The sequence below is a fragment of the Chelmon rostratus genome, chromosome 14 (assembly GCF_017976325.1).
Source record: "Chelmon rostratus isolate fCheRos1 chromosome 14, fCheRos1.pri, whole genome shotgun sequence".
Lineage (NCBI taxonomy): Eukaryota > Metazoa > Chordata > Actinopteri > Chaetodontiformes > Chaetodontidae > Chelmon > Chelmon rostratus.
Window position 1 is genome coordinate 10,684,209 of NC_055671.1, and position 21,162 is coordinate 10,705,370.

Below are 21,162 nucleotides of genomic sequence, written 5' to 3' on the forward strand. Positions count from 1 at the left end.
TTTGTACACCCCTTGAGGTTTTGCACAAAGTAGTGCAAAGTCAATGATAGTTACACAAAAAATTGTGTGTAAGAGATTTAACACGCTTTGTTCGGACAAGATTTAATGCCAGTGAGAAACATAACTGTAGCCCTTTAAAATCTGTGATGCTCAGATCTCATATTCATATTAGCGTCGTGTATAATACAGTTTTGTGCAATATTTGCTCTTCAGACTTATTATTGTGTCATTTTAGTCAGCAAAAATCTCATTGGATGTGAATCCTTCCTACAATTTGAGTGTCGTTTTGAATGTGAAGGCTTTAGGATTCAAATTTTAATGTTGCAAAGAACACAAAAAAGTGTACATACTGTGAAAGCACACCCCTTTCTATTTTGCAGAATATTTAGTAATCCTGCTCGTGCAACAGACCTGTGGATGTCACAGACCGTAAAACTTCACATTTAACACTGCTCACAGTTTCTACAGTTTAACTTCAAAAATCCCAGAAATTTCTTTAACAGCAGTGCAATTTTCAATGTGAAAAGCCATACTTGCGACCCGATAAGATTTGAGCAGTTTTAGCAATGAAATGTTCACAACACAATTCAGCCCTGACAAAACAACATGGTACTTACCTTTATGCATCTGCTTCTTGTTATTTTTAGATGTTTTCTAACATGAAAGTATATAAAAGTGTTACACCTGTAGCAAAACAGCTAAAACTCTTTATAGCACAACAAATGCATAAACTCAAGGGGTGGTATGGTTTTAAATGGCACTGAATTTGCACTGATATGACTCGAGGGACTTGAACTAGTGCAGTTTTGCAGTTAAAGTTGGTGTTTTTTTATGTTGAATTTTCCTTGAATCAGGTTTCTGGAAAAACTGTTGGAATAAACCCCCACCCTGTCAGGGAAGCTTTTAACTTTCATGCCTCTGAACAACAAGATATATCTGAATGTTTCTCTGTGTTTAACATTTTAATTGATTAAAAGTGGTTCCATATTTGGTGGTTCAGTTTTTGCTTACACAGCACTTTATCATCTTATTTAACTGAAATGTTTTTGGGTGGAAGTTTGGACTTTCATAGATTTATTATGTGGTTTTGTTAGGCTGCTATCCTGTTAGTATACACTTATCCTTTCTTCAAAAGCTGCTCTGATAAGTAAAACTAGTGAGCAATTGTATGCCTGTAGGTCATTATCACAGCATCTGTAAAGAGGTTAGAAACTGCAAAGCAGTGAGATAAAAGTAAAACCTGTTCATATTATACAGGTGTTGCTTCTGTTCGGTGTTACAATCAATGTGATACAATAAGTATTTATTCATCTTCATTTTTTGCACTATTCTACTGGTGGTTGTTAGAAAAACTTTATAATTATTATTTATAATTACGATTCAGCTTAAAGTGTCTACACATGATTTTCAGTCATTTGCAGAACAATATCATGTGCAACCCTGATTTTGCTAATCCTCTTTCACACATACTCGACTGAAAACAGCACAAAGACAATTTATTTTAATGTTTGACCTCATTAACTTCATTGATTTGTGTAAATATCTGCTTATTCTGAATTTTATGCAGCAACATGTTTCCAACAAGTTGTGACAGGAGCAACAAAAGACTGGGAAAGTTGTGGAACGCTCCAAAAACACCTGTTTGGATCATTCCACAGGTAAACAGGTTGATTGGTAACAGGTGATAGTATCATGATTTGGTATGAAAGGAGCATCCTGGAAAGGCTCGGTTGTTCACAAGCAAGGATGGAGCGAGGTCCACCCCTTTGTGAACATATGATTGTATAAAGGATGTTACCTCATGGGGTCAGGAAATGATTGCTTTCTGTTTTTATTTATGTTTTACTCAGAGTCCCAACTTTTTTTTAGAATTTGAGGTCATATATTGAATTCAAACCTGAACTTTGCCCTTTCCATACTCTTTTATCTTCAAGACTTCTCTTCAAATTGATTGTCCTTCTGTAAATTCACATCAAGATATGATCAAGACTGAAACAAGCCCCAAAACAAAAACTTGACAGGAGACCAAAAGGTTCATTATTGAAAGAGCTGCAGGGATCCTCCACAGGAGAGACTTGCCAAAAGGACAACTGTCTCTGCAGCGCTCCACCAATCAGGCCTTTATGGTTGTAAAAGTAAAAGGCTTATCATTCTACCTACAGCCTGAATAACGGCACTTAATGGACTGGATTCTGTGGTATAAGTTCATCTCTCGCCTTAATGTTGAGCACTACCATGCTACAAATGAATTAGACCTTGGTGGCGGCTGATGCCTCTCAACTGCGTGGTCCAGAGGATGGAGGAAGGGAATGACGGATGGAGCCAAAGAAATAGCTCCTTTCAGAAAATGTTACCTGGAGTACTCTGAATACCCCTGTAGCATTCAGACAACCAGAATCACACAGCCGAGAACAGCACTGGAGCGGCTCGGCCGTGCTCCGGATTTTGTTGTTTGTTTGTTTGTTTTTTTAGATGAGGGAGAGTAGAAGCTGTAAAAGGTTGTTTTTGTCAGGCTGTAAACTTACGCAGTGCCACGTGGTGGAGGTGGAGGCCATGGTATTTTGTTTACGTCTGATAATAAAAAAAGAACAACTTTAGTCTTATAAATGACACCAGAGCAGAGGATACACAAAAAAAAAAAATAAAAACAACACTTGTACATGTTAGATTGTTATGGGAAAATGCTCAAATGATATATTTATTCTGTTTATTAAACATTTATAATGTTACTTAACAGCAAAGACACCATTGAAATATGCATTGTTAAAGTGAGGTTCTGTGATTTCCTCCTTAATAAATAATTTCTCATTAAAATTTCCATTTTATTTCTCTTACATGGACTACAATGTTAAAGGTCATAGTTTCCAGCTTTATAAAATATCTATGTGATTAATATTGTTTTCAACTCATAAAAAGCACCCACAGCATCTTCAGTCCCTAACTTTGATACAGGCCTCCTCTGTTGCACTTCAAAAATACAGCCATCCTGTAACCACTCTCTGTTTTAAGCTGTTGCTGTCAGCTTTGTGAAGACAGACGGCCTTGTGTAAACAGGTTCGTGGGGGTTTACCCCTTTGTAGTTTGGTCACGCTGCGCTGTCTGAATAGCACAAAGATTCAACCCAGATGACAATGCAGGGCACAATACAGTGGCTCCTGTTTACAAATAGCATCCATGCCTTTAACGCCTACCGGCCCGGGCCAGTCATCAGCCATCTTCAGGTCCAGGCTCAGTTAACTCTGTTAACTTAGCAACCAGACGGGTGATAAAATGTTTGAATCATACAGTAAGTTGGTTCCTAGATGTCAGTATTTTAGAAGTTGTTCTGACAGGCTTTCTGTCGCCTCAAACCGAGGTGAGGACATTTGTTTTCGGCTGACAGTCGTGTTGATTCCTAAAAACAACAAAACCAAACACCAAGCTGAAGGTCACCAGCTATAATCGGAGACAGGAACTCAATATGACAATGAATTTGCTTTGCAATCGTGACTGCTGGATTGTGACGTCGTCCGTCTGTCTAGACCAGACAGTGTTGTCCAGGCAGACAGACAGACAGTGCGGCGAAATGACATAAACACAGACAAGAGACATAACTCTTCATTCACAAAAGCTCTATTCCATCACAGCTATTTGGGTCAGTCACTTGACCAGTATTGTGTCCTGTCAGTTCAGCGCTGAGCGAAAGCGTGCCAGACTCAGCTCAGACTGCTTTCCATGCTGTTATTTCCCTAAGGTCACGCCAAGCGGGTAATGGGCTGCACCGAGAAGTGTTCACGCCGTGTTTTTGATGGTTGTCGGGTGTAAAGTGAAAGAATTGCTTTGCATTATAGGTGGAGGTTATAATTAAAGCTGATGGTGGTGATGATCGTAACAGAACAGCGACAAACCAAGCATGAGTAAATTTATGTTGATGCATTTATTGGCAGCACAGCATTTCAGAGAAAAGAACCAGCTGTTCACAAAGGGTTGATAGCAAAACATTATTAAATGTGAGATACAGGGTCAGTCACACAAAGGCAACAGCAACAACAACGACAGGCCTATGGGCAACAGGAGTGCAGCTGCACACCTAATCGCTGCTCATATACAGTCCACTTCAAAAGCACTCATCGTCAGATCCCACAGCGTGTTAGAAGTCCAAGAGGGGTTGATTAAAGCAGTCAGCGGTTTATCCAGAAGAATCCTGCGTCAGTTACCAGGATCCCTGCTGTCTGATGCTGCTGCATCTTCCAGGCATCGCCAGACGACAGGTGCTAAGACCGCGTAGCACAGCACCTGAGAATGAGCACAGTACAACTCAAGTTTATATTATGAAATACCTGCTCTTCATTTTATTTAGAAGACACGCTTTTGTTCTGCTGAAAGTTCTGCACAGTTCTACTTCATGCTCCTCGGAGGCCTACCTGTATCTTCGAGGGCAACCGTGATGACCGACGATGTACTCCTGAGCATAGCAGAACCGTCTGCAGAGTCCTCTATACCCACATGTCCAGTACTGCATTTCTGGATCATTGCCTGTAGATCAATAGAAAAGAATCACAAACGTGTTCACATGTTCCTGATGGATATGGACTTGACTTGTTCATAAACTGCAATCACAATAAATCCTTTAATCTTTCAAAGACAATCTAAATGTCAAGATGTGATTTCCACACAAACAGGCCCACTATGAGGACAGTGTAGTCTGAGAATTTGCCGTATCATGACTGGCTGGATTTGATCTCACACCGTAAGAAAATGTGCGCACGAGCTGCTTACCCTCCCCGGCTGCGAGCATCAGGAGAAGCCCAAGGAGAACCAGGCTCAGTCCCTTCATGTTTGGGTACCAATAAGCTTTCAGACACTGTTGTGGACAGGCTGATGCTGCATTTATACAGCATTTCAACCACGGGGGAGGAGTCCGTCGTGCTCTGTCCAAATCACAATAACAAAGTATCGCTGAATGATGGCAGTCTGAGGGCTGAAGGTCAGAACTATCAGCTTACTCAGCTTAGTCAACCGCTTCTTGAGAGTTTGAGGTTGCTTTTACCTGCTTTTACAGAGAATCAGTCTCAAATTTTCTGTGCTCGGTGTGCAAAACAATACTTTATTATTCAACCTGCTCTGTGGCTTAGAGATACTGTAAACGATCTGTACTGTTCACCAAAACAGAAAACTAGATGAAAAAGGGATAGTTCTTTGGTATTGTACTTACATACACCCCTATGTCTGGACAGAGGAGTAAACATAGAGCAAAAAGGACTCCTTCAAAACAACAAGCCCTTCAAAAAATTATGGTTACAGATGAAGTACTACCTAATCTGTTTGTTTTAGACACAGTAAGCAGTACAATTCTGTCTGTCCTGCCGTGTTTTGATGGCCTGCCCTCTGTTCCACCACTGCTCTGCCCACATCTGAATATGGCAGTAGTTCATGTGTTATTGCTGATGCTGTGAAACTACAATCAAACTGCACAAAACAAGCTGCTCCAGTGACGCAGGGGAGGATTGTTAGCAACACAATAACAGCACAAGGCATGGACACGCAGACATGTATTTGTATAGCATGCCCCCTAGTGCTTATGTAAAGATGCTGGTTTGCTTGTTTATTCTGTCTCTCTCACGCACATGTGCCACCTTAAAGGAAAAAATCATCCAATCTGCCAAACCTGTGATGAATTAGTCTAAAGAATTTGTTTTCCACAATTGGTCTGTTCAAACCAGACAACAGCTGAGCATGAGGAGCCTGGTAGCATTCCTGTTCTCAGCATCAGAATAAAGCACAGGGCAGTAAGCAGCTTGCCAAATTAAAAGCACTTTTCCCAAAGAAAAGCAAACACTTATTCAAGCAGCGACCTCCAACCTGAACTCCCATGGCTGCACACTCAAAATGTAATCAATGGCAAAGTAATGGAGACTAAATTAAAATGTTCTCTTGCCAGTGAATAACCTACAGAATGTTAATTAAGGTTACTCTGGACTCCAGTTTTTAGTTGCTCTCAATGCACTGACACAAAACTCCAATAACAGTTTACGGATAAAAATATAAGTACAGCTAAAAACAAGGGCAACAAAGATGAGCAAAGATAGGCAAAAGTAAAAAATATGTATTATGTATTGTGCATACAAGTGGGTAAAAAAAATAGGTGTCTATACAATTATAAAGTATCAAGTGAATGCCAAGGGATTAATGTAATAGGTTACTTTATATACATGGAGGTGGCTATGTGCAGTATATGCGTGTATACATGTCTATATACAGTATAGACTGTACATTATGCTTAAATTTATATTTTATGATGATGATGATGATGAAGATGATAGTACATGTTAAAAACAATGTATAGTATACTATATGTATATATTATCATTTTCAGTGCCATGGCTGTTTTAGTGTTACATGGTTGTCTTCACTCTGTCAGATTGCTGTCTCAACCATGTAATCAAAAATGAAAAAAACAACAACAACACAAAAATTACCACACAAAACGTTACCACTGTAATGGCAAGATTTGGATGTTTTTTAATTTTGCGCCTATTAGTTTCCAAATAAGAAAGCAGTTTCTGTATGATTTTATTGTGCAACTTCCTGATAAAATAGCCACTACAGCGTAGTAATATAACTTGCTGGTACAGAAGGCGGCGGTAGACATTTTACACGCCAGTTTTTCACACAGCGAAGAAGAACTCTGACAATACGCGCATGGGCAATCCGCACAGCTGTAGCCAACAACAACAGTCTGGTCTGTCTGCCCTTTCATTCCAAGATGGCGGACCTCCTAGGTTCAATCTTAAACTCGATGGAGAAGCCTCCAACAGTCGGCGACCAGGAAAGCCGACGAAAGGCTCGAGGTACATCATATATTGCGTACATAACAACTCACTCTTCTTAAGTTTGAAACTGCTGAACTGGATATGATGAGCGGCTTAGATGTGTATGAAAATGAAAGGAAAAGCGAAGAGAGCATTTGTGGTGCTCCCATTGGCCAGTCGAGCTTTCAAGTAAGCGCCGTTGGCCGGGTTTTAGCACCGCCTCAGCAGAAGACGCAGCCCCGCATGTCCCGCAGACTGCGGCAGACCTGAGGTCAGAGTGTGGGCCAGTGATGTGGGAGCCTAAGCTCTGTGAAGCACTGAATCATTATGAAACGATTGTGTTGAAAGTGGCTCACTGTTTTCAAGCATTTCGTACAGTCAAAATGGCGATATCTAATGGCCACGTCTTCGGTTTGGCATTTTGTATGAATTGTTAAATTGTTACTGTAATACAAACGTGCTAAAAGCGCTCTGTAAACAGCGAGCAGTGTGTGATCTGCTGCGGACTCCTGGATGTTAACTTAGAAAACAAGTTACTAATGAGCACTCACAATGCTCTGCCTTTAGAGGTCAATGTCTTATAAACCCCTGTTGTTTCCACATACATAATTCCTAGCTTTGTTCATTTGAAGCGATAAAGAGTATTTCACAAGTTCCTGAAAGCCTCATTTTGAGACTTCTTACAGACAGCAGCTACTTTTCTGTTAGGCTCCGTTTACATGTAAGACAAACTGCAGTAACCTACAGCTTCCACGTGGTTCCCAAAAACATGCCAAAGTGTATGGCAACAAATAAACAACAGTTGTGAGGACATATAGCCACAAGACTGTGGTGATAAAAAAAGTGGACAAATCTGTTTCATTAACTGTTATGAGTATGCCTACTAATAAAACATCAGAGAGTGTCTGCATGTAGACACATGGCAACAGATAATAGGAGTCACTCTCCACTCAATCCTGAATGATCTGGAAATGTGGTTTTGGGATTACAGGAAGTATGTCTCTTGATTAGCCCATTTGTGACTCAAGTCTTTGAGAACACAAGCGGCCGGCTGCAGCTGTAAGACCGCATGATCTGTGTTTACAACGGAAACTTCAGATGCTATCGGAAATAAACAAACTCCGTGACTTTTGTCTTCTGTCCCTATAAGAGCAAGCAGCGAGACTCAAGAAGATGGAGGAGGAGGAGAAAAGAAAGAAAGCAGCATTCAGGAAAAAGGTGAGAGCTTAGATATAAAGTACAACACCATCATTAAGACGTCATTGCTGAAACATATCATTGAATTAACTCCTTGATAACAGTATCAACAAAACCTGAACAAGAAGACTTTATGACAGGACCGTTGTATTGGATTGCGTGAGATTGTACAAGTGTGCCTAATAAAGTGGCCACTGAGTGTAGTTCTGGCGCAGAGCTCCTGTGGCCTCCCTTCACCACGGTTGGTGTTTGATCACATGCAACATTACACAGACTCCCTGTGTCTCATTCAGATGGAGAAAGAGGTGTCGGATTTCATTCAAGACAGTTCACAGCAGAAACGGAAATACAACCCTATGGGGAAGATCGAAAGGAGTATATTGTAAGTAGTCATTACTTCAGTTCATTACATTAAGCCCCCTGAGGCTAGAAACGTGCCATGGTTTGTAATATCGTCAAAACTATAACTTCATGTCCTCCTGTCTCATAGGCATGATGTGGCAGAAGTGGCTGGTCTGACTTCTTTTTCTTTCGGGGAGGATGAGGAGAGCCGTTATGTCATGCTTTTCAAGAAGGTCTGACTGATTGTTATTATTATTATTATTATATGTTGAAGGAACGTGGGGAAGTGTGACTAATTTCCACCTTGTTCTGCGGCAGGAGTTTGCACCATCAGACGAGGAGCTGGAAGCTTATCGCAAAGGAGAGGAGTGGGATCCCCAGCTGGCAGAGCAACGGCGCAGACTAAAAGTAAGCCTGGATGTTTATGTCCATGTTTATTTCACTGAAGACCCTTTCAGGCATGCACCCATTTACATGAATCTGATGGCATGTCTGAATGAGGACCCATCATATCCCTTCAAACACTGCTCAATTCATATTAACATAAGGGCTGCAGCAGCTCAAAGTTAAACATGCACAGACAGAAATTTATGTCTTGCATGGCCTCCTGCAGTCACTGCATTAGATTTATTATCTCAGCGCTTATGCACAAAGAAGATTGATCCTGTTAGAGCAGTCTATAAAAACTGTTTCCTCGTGCAGTGTGACAGGGGGCAAAAGAGGTTAAAAACCCATTGAACAACCACAGGAATAATCAGAGCAGTCTGTCCCTATGTTTTGACTTCCTGTTCGTGCCAGCTGCATGGATGAATCATGAATTTTGTCTCTGACGTTAAATGATGAAAATGATGTGAAAATGTATCAGAGGATTCACTTCATTTAGGCCTCAACAGCAAAACAGGTTTTAAAACCTGTCAGTGATGCAGCCTGAGGGAAAACACACTTTTCTTCCTCGCTGCTCTAATATTTTTAACTCAGCACTGCTCTGTCTGTCTGTCTGTCTGTCTGTCTGTCTGTCTGTCTGTCTGTCTGTCTGTCTGTCTGTCTGTCTGTCTGTGTGCGTGCGTGCGTGCGTGCCTGCGTGCATGGGCGCGTGCGTGCGTGTGTCTCTTTCTATCTGTCTGTCTGTCAGTCTGTCTGTCTGTGTGTGTGTGTGTGGATGTGTGTGTGTGTCTCTCTGTCTCTCTCTTCCTGTCTGTCAGTCTGTCTTTCTGTGTCTGTCTGTCTCTATCTTTCTCTCTCTCTCTCTCTCTGTCTGCCTGTCTGTCTGTCTCTGACTGTCTCTGTCTCTCTGTCTGTCTCTCTGTCTGTCTGTCTCTCTGTATCTGGATAACTTGCATGTGTGGGTCTATTTTGTTGTGATGCATTGTTTCAATAAGTTGCTGAACATCATGAGATATTTCTGTTTTTAAATCTCATTCATTCAGAATGTTTTGACATCCAGACATTATAAATTTCCTGAGATTTCAAAATATATTTTGGTGTCTCAACACTCATGCCGTATCTGAATGTGAGCTTAGAATTGTTGTTGCAGTGTGGTGATATCTAACTATGTAGGGATCGACTGTCCTGTGTTTGCTTCACAGTCTCAACTTTTTCTGTTCTCTTCACTACAGGAACAGGCTGCATTGGAAGAAACAGAATCCAGTCAGACAAAAAAGTCAGAGGCCTGTCCCAACTCCAACTACCGAGACAAGTACAGTCACCTGATTGGCACCTCGGCCGCAAAAGACGCAGCGCACACGCTAGAGGCCAACAGGGCCTATGGCTGTGGTAAGAAATGTTGTTGCACTCTCACAGAAACGCTGTTGCTTTGTCTCACGTACAGTAATTCACACCTGAGTTCTGCTTCCCCCGCTTTATTATTCTATTGCTACTACATATTTATGTACGTCGTGTTTCTTCTCTCCCAGTGCCGGTGGCCAACAAGAGGGACACTCGCTCCATAGAGGAAGCCATGAATGAAATCAGAGCGAAGAAACGGCAGAAGCAAGAGGACGACACAGGGGCACACAGCAGCAGCTCTTGAGTTGCCACCATTTTTGCTTTCTGTTGCGTGTAGGTGCGTGGGTGTGGGTGTGTGGGCGCATTAGTGTGTGTGTGTGTGTGCGTGTGCGTGCGTGCGTGCGCAGTCTAATTCATCTGACAATGCAATATTCTGTACATCAGACATTTAAAAGTGTAACTTGTATGACAGGCGTTGAATCGAGTATGTATGCCACTCTCTGACTTAGACTGTGCTGACATCGTGAGGTCGTAGTTTGGTGGAGGCACTCAGGTGTGTCTGATCCAGGAGGCGGATCACTATACATGTTGAACATTTGCCCGTGACGTTTGTCAGCCGTCAAGCTTCTTACACACATGATTATGTACTCTACAGTATGAGGAACATGTTTTTGATTGAAGAACATGTGTCCAGTGGGCGTTCAGCTGCTTAAAGCACCCGATATCTTCTTACATCATTTTTAAAGGACATTTTTGTTGGCATGAATTGACATTTTTGATGCAAATTTGCATTTAAAGTTATAAGTGAGATTTTTATCTTTTAAAGTATTTACAATTTGGAGCTTTAGCCAGGTCTGGATGATGTTTTTAAAGCAAGGTTTTAAGTAAAGCAAAAGTCCCGCTGACAGTGATCCAAATATCCAGCGCAGTTTTTAAAAGGGAAACAGGAATGCCGTCTATTGATCAGCTTAAGGTTCGTTGATGTGTTTTTTTTTTTCTTTTTTTAGTCTCAATCTGTTTCAGAAGTTTGTAATGTTAGAAGCATGCCATTTCCTCCATTTCAAGAGGAATCACATTTTAGAAAAGACTGTTTTGTGGATTTTAGGAATCTTGTTCCAATTCATCTGCACTGACTATGAATGAAACTGTTACTCCAAACTCAATGTTTAATTATTGAGCCAAGTGATGGCTTTGAATAGGCATCGCAGGAGGGAGCGGATGTACCGGACTCATTTTAGGGAACTTGGTAACATCTCTTCTGTTTATCATGTCTTCGAGTGTGTTTCTTGGCATCTTGATGTCTACTTTAACATGATTGCACCGATTTACCCCCTCGTGCGTGTTAATAAATGGAGAACTGTCTGTATGTTGCTCTCATTTCTGCATAGCCTAATCTTTGCATGTTAGCTGTTTTTCAACTGGGTTTAGACTGGTTTTACTACAGGGTGCAAGAAACAAGGTACTGTGCCTTACAGTATAATTTAAGCTAATACAACAACACAAAGTGATGATTTTAATATCACTGAATGTAATAGTGTAATAGTGCACTGGTTACTGGTTATCTGCTCACATAAATGTACCCATCTGGCCACCGCTGTTCTGTCATAAGGAGACCAACAGACAAAATGTTGTTAGCGGTGGTAATGTGCATTTATTTGGCTCTGGTGAAATGTTACAAAGTACATCTACTTAAAGCGTTCATGAAAACTTCCATTTTAAGCTACCCTTTACTTTTATTTCAGTACATTTCAAATGAGAATATTGTACTTTTTGCTTCACTTCTTTATCTGATGCCTCTAGTATCTAGCGTGTAAAATATGCATTGTTATAGATCAAACTAGTATAACATGGTTGAAATTTAACCTAAAACAACATTAGAATGCACCTTAATGAGTTTGTGATAATAATAGTAGTATCACAAACCATGAGAGGGGCCATTTCTTCCTTTAAGACAACACTTTATTGAGCCCACACTAGGGAAATTAAGTTATTACAGGCTGTAAGAATAAAAAAAAGAAAAAGAACAAAATAGATAATAAAAAAGGATACAGAATGAGATCAACTGTGCATTGTGCAATGTACATTATATACAAGAGTATAAATAATCTTGCCTTGAAAGAGGATGGCTCAGTTTAGCATATCTAATGTAGCACTGGGTCATGCCTGTCTCCCCAGCTGGCGCTACCTCTTGTCTCCTGAAGGAGGCGCCATAGCTCAACCATGAAAAGGGCTGATTTTTTTTTTTTTTTTTTTTTTTTTTAATGCTTGTTTCACGCTGTCCTGCAGTTTCTGTCTCGCAGAAACACACACAGTATTTATTGCGCGGTGAGGACTCAGTCACGCACATGTAAAAAATGAAGTCCACGTTTTTGCTGTGTTTCATCATTTGGTTTGCAGATGCGGAGCTGAAACCCCGGAAAGGTAAGAGCGGACCCTTCTGATGCTTATTCTGCCCTGGTCAAGCGTGCGGGGCTGAAGATGAGGAAAAGCATGAAACTGTGACTCCAATAAGGAAACTTTTGTCCGACCTTTGCAAAAAAACTGATCGGTCATTGTCGGGGGTGACAACATCTGCTGCCCTAAACATAACTTGGTTGTTTTGCGGTGCATCTTCTTCACCTCATTCTGCCACAGAAGCCACCAGAAGTTGAAATCATGACTTGTGTTTGTCTTAATGCTCATTATGGGCTGCGGTGGGGTCAGCGCAGCTTCTCGTGTTTTCCTCTAGTTTGCATTGCTTGCAGCGGATTGCTGCTTTGGCGAAATGTCTTTGACAAATGTTTTGTGTTAGTTCACAGGGGAAAGACTTTGTTTTTGTTTTTTTTTTGCTGTTCGGTTCATCTGCGCCATATGCCTTTCTCAATACTGTGCCTCATCCTCCTCATTTTTGACACCCAGGCTCCGGGGTGGTATGTACTTTCAAAGACAAGACTTACAACCCAGGGGACAGCTGGCATCCCTACCTGGAGCCCTTTGGACTCATGTTCTGCATGCGCTGTGTCTGCACAGAGGTGCCTTTTAATATTATATCACTGCACAAACATCTAAAGGAATATTGCACTAAAATTGCTGGACTGTCTAAAGAGCTCTGAGTTTGTGGTTGAAGGTGGCCTGTGCTTGTAAACTGGACTGTACTGCTCTCTCTTAGACAGGCCATGTGAAATGTAACACAATCAAGTGTCCTGCTCTGCCATGTGAAAACCCAATAGCCGAGCCCCAGCAGTGTTGTCCAAGATGCACAGGTAGACCGTCCCCTAAACGCCTCACCAGCTCTGAGTCCTCAGAGGGGAACCGTCCTCCTTGTGACCTCTGTCCTGTGTGATGTGTGCCCCTCCTCAGATGAGGCCAGGATCCCCGCAGGGCTGAGGGCCTCGGTGAAGTCCTGCAGGTACAACGGGAGCGTTTATCAGCCAGGGGAGACCTTCAACAAGCACGACCTCTTCCCATCCAAGCAAAGCAACCAGTGTGTTATGTGCACGTGCTCCGTAAGTGTCATCGACTTTACTGCTTTTGTTTTAAGTCAGACTTTTATATTGATCTGGTGAAAGGATATCAGATCCTGTAACACGTACATGTAAGACATCAGGTGTATATTTCTTAAGGTTATCATGTGCTTTATTGACAATGAAAGAAGCAAAAAAGAAATAAATAATTTTTAAATGTACCTTAATCTTAAATATATATATATGAAAAAAACCTCAGTCCTTTCCAAGAGTGACTATATTTCCAATATTTTTCCCCCCAGTATAATTGTTCTTCTTCTCTTAAACTGCCACCACAGCTGTGAAATGGTGAAAATCTATGACAGAATCAGCTTTTAATTACTAGACGTACACAATAAAAAAAAAGGATTAGGCACAATGTTTATCTAACAAGTAAAAAATAAAGTGTTTATGCTCATCAGACCTTTTTTATATTAAAAATACTGGTGGAGGCTCCACACTAGGGCCACATAAAGGCAACTTGTGCAACATTCCCACAACTGACAGCATTGTCTTATCTGGTAAAACATCTTATACTTCATGTATAAGAAATTCATTATGTGGATGTATGAGTGTGTTGTGTTTTTTCTGGTGCGTGTAACACTGTGGCGTTTCTCTGCCCACTAAGTTGTAGCTGCTAATGCTAGTTTGTTGAATCCCGTAGCTGCCGGTGGAAGCATCTTGCTCTGGTTTGCGTGCTGGCTCAGCTCGGTTGTCATCGTCACGAGAGAACGGGTGAACGCTTTGATTTATGAAAACAAAGGGCAGATATTGGAGAGGAGAGCGGAAGTGAAAGCCAAAGTTGAAATCACCCTGGAGTTGTTCTTAAAAAGGCAGCATGATGTGAGACGTTAATTTTATGAGTTGTTAAGTGGAGTTTGTGCGCAGATGTTTCCAAGGAGACATCACATAACAATATAATGAGAGTGAGGATGATACGTAGTTTTAGGACAGTAAAAATCACATTTATCCCAATGCATTTCTGTTTGTATCTCTTAGTCAATCATGACGTTCCATTCTCACTGCGGTGTCTGTTCAGGCCTTGATCACAGCTTAGCTTTATATCACAGAGGACGGAGGGATTATGATTATGATTTACTGCTGTTTTGTCTCCTTCTGTCTAACAATAATGTCTCAGCTTTTGCTGGTATTTTTCCAAAACATTAGCTCTCAGACAACACTGTGATTATGTTGCCTGGACTTTGTCTTGGTAATTCCAAGTGATATAAATATGTAAACAGGTCTAGAGAGGCCTGCAGAAATCTTGGACTACTTAAGCCTTACCCTCTGGAGCGCAAACTTGGAAATTAAAAAAGTACAAAATTTTCCCTCCCTCTCTTTCCTCAGAATGGAAACATCTTCTGCGCTCTGAAAACATGTCAACCAATCACCTGCTCCTCGCCGGTCTCAGTCCCAGATACCTGCTGTTTGGTGTGTAAAGGTAGACAAACTCCTCCAAACTGAGAAAATGACTTAACTCTGTTTCCAGCCCACAGTTATATTCTTTTAGGAATTTAACATGTAGATGAGGCCTGAGCACACGGCTGATTAATAAGGGAGTTTTTCTGATGTTGATTTCACAAAGGAAAATGAAAAAATAAACTGAAAATTATCAAAATGTTGAATGCAATTGATTTTGTTCTGCTGTAATGCACCAAATCAGACAAAACTTAAAAAAATATCACAATATGATTCTATCAAGATACAGTTCCACTAAAAGTTCGTGTACGCTCATTTTGAATTGCAGCCCAGCTGTAATGTAAATGGTGCCCCATATGTTAATTGCACTGTCCTCACACTTGGTTTTGGTCTTTGTCTCTTTGGTCTTAGATCATGGCACCAGCGGGTCCTCATCGACCGAGGATGGAAGCCAGCAACTGAACAGAGGCGTTGTATGTTCTTGCTGACAGATCATAACATTAACATATCTTTGACAGTTCTTTTCATATGAAATAAATGACTTTAAATGTGTTTAAATGTAGTGGAAGACGGCAAAGTTGTGTCGTCAGTTCTGCAGCTGCACTTTAATTACAGTTCAAGTCGCACAGGCAAATGTCTGCTCTGATGAAGTGTCCTTGAACGTGACATTGAGGTCGCTACAAGCTTCAGGGGAGCTGATCTGTAGCTGACACTGACCTTTGACCTCGCTGTGCAATTTAGCAATCAAATCACTTATTTTCCCTTAAAGATCGCGTGGATAATTTGCTCGACTTGGCATCATATTATTCAGATTATTTCACCCATTTTGCCGATTGTTAAAGACAGAGGCTTCAGATTTCCACTGAAGATCAATGGACCACTTGTCCTGATAATCAGACTGAACTGCAGCGTCGTTCTACTTTAATTCCTGGAGAAGTCTGAGATGTGGGCAGTGATTCATGATGATGCTCCTTCAGCTATCACTCAGAGGAGAAGCGAGTAAAAGCCAATAGCTGCAAAATTGGAAAATAACTGTGTTTTATTATATCTGTGTTTACAAAAGAGGCATTCAGTCGACCAGTGCTCCGGAGAGCAGAGCAGGGCGCGGTCCGATCGTGCCACTCCACCCAGGGTCAGGACTTCTCCCAGGGGCCTGAGCCTCAGTAAACTCAACCTCAAAGGGGCTTCAGAGACCACTGTGAAGATTTTGTTGCAGAGGAAACACCAAAGAGGTGAGACTTTGTCAAAACAAAAAGATCCTGTATAGGTATTTGATTTTATGGACATGCTCCTCGCAACTTTTACAATCATTTCCGTATGTAGCACAACGCTCAGATGTTTTCCATTTCTCTCAGCGTGTTTATACAATGGCAAGACGTACTCTCATGGAGACATGTGGCACCCAGTTTTGGGGAAGGTCCTGGAATGCATCCTGTGCACTTGCACTGATGGCCTCCAGGACTGTAAACGCATCACGTGCCCTAGCCAGTACCCGTGCCAGCATCCTCTGAAACCAGTGGGAAAGTGCTGCAAGACTTGTCCAGGTAGTCAAACATGGCCCACAGCATGATGAACTGTTTATACTGACATGATGGTGGTTGGCTGTACACATCATCTGCACAATCTCCGTCTGTTTTTTTTCTCTCTCTAGAGAGTAAAGCTGAGAGCAACCAGACTCACTGTTATCTTGGGTATAAAAATAGCCTCTTGGTGTATAAAGTGGAATCTTCTTTGAAAGTTGACCCGCCCCACACAGTAAGGATTATTGCTGTTGAAAGACAAAGTACTGCTGAGGTTGAAGTGCAAGTATGGAAAGCTGTAGAAGGTACTGTAACGACTGGCTGGAATTATATCAAATTTAGTTAAATACACGTAATCGCTGTCTGGCGGAGAGTTTGATTTGAAACCTTTATTTATGCCCACAGGTGTTTTACATTTAATGGAAATCGGTGACGTCCAGAGAAAAGATATAATGGATCATCCAGAGAATTACACATTACTCACAACACTTGATGAAGGTTCGTGCCTTTTTGTGAAATCCTCCCGACTTATTTGAAGATGGCCGTGTTGGTTTGGGCGACCGACTTCTATTAATTCATGTTTTTCAGAGACGTGGAGAAAATTCAAAGAGGAGGGAGAAAACCTGAGTAAAGCCTCTCAGACCACGATTTGTGAAGACGGCATTCGGGAGATGGTGACTTTCCTAAATCCCAAGCAGATCGAAGACCTGTGTTCTCCCTAATAGTTTGTCCTCCCTTTTCACTCTTTGTATTCCCAGTAACTACATACTTAAAATACAGTACATACTTTATTCATACATGTTGCACTGCATCAGTCCTGTAATACAAGTGGGATTTCTCATTTATGATATTGTTTATTGATTCATGCATTGCTGTCCATCGTGTTTTAATCACCACGTTTTGTTATTTGTAAATTATTAGGTTTCAAAACACGACCTGTAGCAGTGTTTTAATATCTGTCGTGGTCATAATTCAATCATTTAGGTGCGCAGTAAATGTGAAAGTGGAAGGTGTGCATCTCTATTGAATGATTGAGGACACTGTGGGATCAGTATTTCTCCAACAAACCCTTTGCTTTAATGAAAATAATTTGTGTTTTAGAATAGGCTGGGCAAGTTTTTTTAAGGGCGTTTTATGATCATCAACATATTTATTGTAAATACAAATAGTGGTTTTGCACCTTATTTAAAGCGCATTGTTTCTTGTGTACATACGTTTCACTGAATGATTTTTGCGTGTCGTAGCAAGAGGCATTGCATTGGGGATCAGCCGGTGAACACACAGCTGTGTCACAACTGTATTTGTAAGTGTGAAAACAGCCTTTCCCAATTCTCCCTGATGTCAGGATATAGACCCACTGTAGCTATTTTTATGCAGCCACGATTTGGCTTGTTATCATTGCCTAATGACATTTTACAACTCCACATACCAGAAATATTTGTATTCTAAAGTGGTCATAGTTGATGTAGCTGAATGCACTCTGTACTTCTGCTCACAGTTTTTACACATAAAGTTTCTTCAGTGTTTTTGCACCAGTAAACATTTTTCTCTGATTTGTTTTTAGCTGTAACTTTGATGCTTAAACGGTGCGCATGTCATGGAATCGTTTGCACAGAGTCAAACACGGCGAGACAGTAGGAATTATGCATCTGAGGCGCGCTGAAGATGCGGCTCAGAGCTCACAGTTGTTTTTGAAGGCGTTGTCCGAAAGCGATTTGCTGATTCATCCGTTGCCTGCATGCCGGCCACAGCAGAGCGGCCCGAACACGGTCTCCGCCTGCAGGCTTCCATTAAAGAGAACTCCGGAAGGCCGGATAAACTGTTTTCCCGCTGGAGATGAAATGTTATCAGAGGCCTGAAAATCAAAAGCAGAAGTCCAAACTCCCTTCACCCTGACCCCAAACACACACACACACACACATACAGTGTTTTCCCAGCACCGGCGTTCTCATAAGAATCACTTGTTATGTCTCCACGCTGGCGACAGCCGTGGCTAGGGCCGTTATGTTTTCTGCTCGTCCGTCCGAGCTGTCCTCGTGAGCACGATATCTCAGGAACACCGTGAGGGAATTTCTTCAAATTTGGCAAAACCGTTCACTTGGACTTAAGGATGAACTGATTAGAATTTGGTGGTTAAAGGTCAAAGGTCACTGGGATTTTACAAGGCCATAACTCAACAATTCATACGCTAATCATGACGAAATTTCACGCAAATGTCTCATAGGATTGAATGATGAAATGATGGAAGGAATCATACACGTCAATACAGCAAGTGGCTCATGAGGAGATGTTCACTGTCAAATTCAACATCCGGTTAGGAATTTGGTTCTTAAATGAAGCTCTTAAAACCAGCTATACACTACCAGCTCAGCACCAAAAAGCAGAGAGTTTTAGTTAGCAACTAGCTGGTGTAGTGGACATAGTGGACCATTTAGTGGCTAAAGAGCAGTATATTTTACGGTGGAGTGGATGGAGACCAAAAACAGAGCTACAAGAGAGTAGCCTGAATATACTTACGTTAGTCAGGAGGTCAGACACATGACTCTAAATGAATGCTAATGTTACTCTGTATCTGCTGGACATGTATGTCAGCAGCTGTTAGCTGAGACGTTTGCAACATCACGTTAGCGTTGTGTAGCTTGTTCCCACTGCCACCAAGCCAAAAAAATCCAAGTGGCCACAGATAGTTATCACATATGGGGATATATATATATATATATATATATATATATATATATAAAGCATTGGAGATGCGCCAGACTTGACAAAAGAAAAAGTGCAGAGAAATAACACTATAATTTGCCTTTCAAATCTATACAATTTGGACAAACTGTATTGTGCCATTGCTGTATGTATCTCCATTTCTTCCTGGTCCTCTCATTGTAAAATTAAACCTTTTAGAGCAGTACAGCATGTTAAATATATCTCAATGTTCAAATTTCTGTAGCGAGAATCCCACTGCTGTCAGTGGGTGGGATTGTGCTGTGCTAGGCCGAAAAAACTGAAGGACATCTGTATTTCCAAGTCACAGGGTAAAGGAAGCACTTCACACTTAATAATTAGACAAGTGCCACGAAAAGCATATCCGAAGTTTGGAATAACACTGCTAAAGAAAATGTGATGGAAATAACAAGCTCCCTTGGACCCATGTAAGCCCAGCAGCACTGTGTGCAGTCCGTCCACGGGCCTCTTTGATCAACAGGTGTCGAATTATCACTGCGGTTCCCATGACTCAGTCAGTGTGCAACTGCACATTTGGTAGACTGAGTGGGCGCTTCAGAATAATATTGCTTCCCTTCTCTGTGAACTCCCGACGTGCTCTCTCTGTCCCCCTCCCCGTCCACAATAATGACTCATTGTGTTTCTTTCACACTTTGCGCCAGACAGCTATGTCTGTCTCTCACTGAAGGCATGAAACAATATTTTGAAACAGATGCACTTCCCTTGTATGCCTTCATTACTCTCTCAAAAAGGCCGTCACATTTTTGTGTAAACTGTTGGACCTGGCAGTTTACAGCAGTCTCTCCCTCAGTTGTCCACAGAGGCCGTTCCAGTCAAAGGGGTGAGAAAGGGGTGTTCTACTTTATTGCTGCCAACTTAAATTAGTAATTAACATTTTCACGTCGCCATTTTCCCATGTAGGTCGTTAACTGATGAATATTGTGCAGGTTTAGAGCAAGTTTTACTTTCGACAATCTTGCTGGATCTGGCGCCGTGTGTTTCGATCTCTTTGCCTGTCATTTGTGATGGAAATCCTATCAGTCCTCATTTTGTGGATGTTTGTGGATTCGTCTCACGGGCCAATTCCGCTATGCATGCTTAGTCTTGGCTCTGGCAATTGTAACAGCTGGGGGCAGTCAGTAGGTATAAATCATGTAGCCGGTCAGCTCTCTGTGTATGTGTACTCCACCCTGCTGCCCATGTAACCCAGATTCAGCGAGAAGTGAAGAAAATGTGAGACTCGGGGTCAAGACTCGGCCCAGGATTGGAGGCACTCCTGAGCCGTTGCTGTGATATTAACAAATCTCGTGTGCTGCTGTTTTATATGTCCCTTCCTTTCTGCGAGCCGGTCAGAGAACATCAAAACATGCATGTTGCAGAAAACCTTGAAACCCGTACAGGTCATACGGGATTTGCTTTTTGCAGCTCTGCAATAATCGCGCTGACTTACAGAGGAAAGCAGCTGAGTTGCACTAATTTCAGAAGATTAAATAAAACATTTCCTCATGTGCTGCGAGCAAGTAGCTCTTCGCCGATGCATACAGTGTTTGTGAGGAACTGAAGCATTGCAAATCAATCAGGCAGTCTTTTGATTCAAAGGGAGCCAAATTGTGTTAAGTTAATTAAGTCTGATAGATGTGTTTGCTTTCATAGCTGATTAAGGTGCTCAGCAGAACCCCTGAGTTTATACTTCATCAAAATACTTCCGAAATCTATCAAGGGCTCTGTTTTTTACACCCTTACCCTCTCGTTAATTAAGTTGGCCCTGATCATTTTAGCTGATGTTTGGAGTCTGGCCAAGAAAACACGGACAATACTGGGCTACATGTCATGAACACTTTGGTCGTCGTCCCCTTATCCTGAGCGGCTCGGTTTAAAGGTCAAAATTTTAAACACGTGCTTGTAATGACTGTAAACCATTAAAGGCAGACCACAGCGAGATCTTTTGTTGCACGGAATAAAGAA

The 21,162-nt window shown here is 41.5% G+C and overlaps 2 protein-coding genes across 2 annotated transcripts; both read left to right on the forward strand.

The window, feature by feature from the left end:
• The first annotated feature begins 6,714 nt into the window (after positions 1 to 6,714).
• spag7 (sperm associated antigen 7) lies at positions 6,715 to 11,417 on the forward strand. Its single transcript, XM_041952662.1, has 7 exons — positions 6,715 to 6,830; positions 7,942 to 8,009; positions 8,282 to 8,370; positions 8,479 to 8,563; positions 8,649 to 8,738; positions 9,947 to 10,103; positions 10,244 to 11,417. The coding sequence occupies exons 1-7, from the start codon at positions 6,746 to 6,748 to the stop codon at positions 10,357 to 10,359; spliced, it is 690 nt and encodes a 229-aa protein (XP_041808596.1). The 5' UTR covers positions 6,715 to 6,745; the 3' UTR covers positions 10,360 to 11,417.
• Positions 11,418 to 12,344: 927 nt separating this feature from the next.
• On the forward strand, positions 12,345 to 18,010 carry chrdl2 (chordin-like 2). Its single transcript, XM_041952564.1, has 11 exons — positions 12,345 to 12,476; positions 12,954 to 13,066; positions 13,204 to 13,297; positions 13,395 to 13,540; positions 14,885 to 14,978; positions 15,368 to 15,429; positions 16,020 to 16,188; positions 16,312 to 16,500; positions 16,608 to 16,781; positions 16,882 to 16,974; positions 17,065 to 18,010. The coding sequence occupies exons 1-11, from the start codon at positions 12,410 to 12,412 to the stop codon at positions 17,196 to 17,198; spliced, it is 1,335 nt and encodes a 444-aa protein (XP_041808498.1). The 5' UTR covers positions 12,345 to 12,409; the 3' UTR covers positions 17,199 to 18,010.
• The last annotated feature ends 3,152 nt before the right edge of the window (positions 18,011 to 21,162 follow it).

What these genes read in the sequence shown, in the direction of transcription:
- spag7 (XM_041952662.1), top strand. Translation starts at nt 6,746, where the DNA reads ATGGCGGACCTCCTAGGTTCAATCTTAAACTCGATGGAGAAGCCTCCA. An exon ending in AAGCCGACGAAAGGCTCGAG is followed by an intron (nt 6,831 to 7,941) that starts GTACATCATATA and finishes TGTCCCTATAAG; the next exon opens with AGCAAGCAGCGAGACTCAAG. An exon ending in AAGCAGCATTCAGGAAAAAG is followed by an intron (nt 8,010 to 8,281) that starts GTGAGAGCTTAG and finishes TGTCTCATTCAG; the next exon opens with ATGGAGAAAGAGGTGTCGGA.
- chrdl2 (XM_041952564.1), top strand. Translation starts at nt 12,410, where the DNA reads ATGAAGTCCACGTTTTTGCTGTGTTTCATCATTTGGTTTGCAGATGCG. An exon ending in CTGCTGTTTGGTGTGTAAAG is followed by an intron (nt 14,979 to 15,367) that starts GTAGACAAACTC and finishes CTTTGGTCTTAG; the next exon opens with ATCATGGCACCAGCGGGTCC. An exon ending in ACTCACAACACTTGATGAAG is followed by an intron (nt 16,975 to 17,064) that starts GTTCGTGCCTTT and finishes CATGTTTTTCAG; the next exon opens with AGACGTGGAGAAAATTCAAA.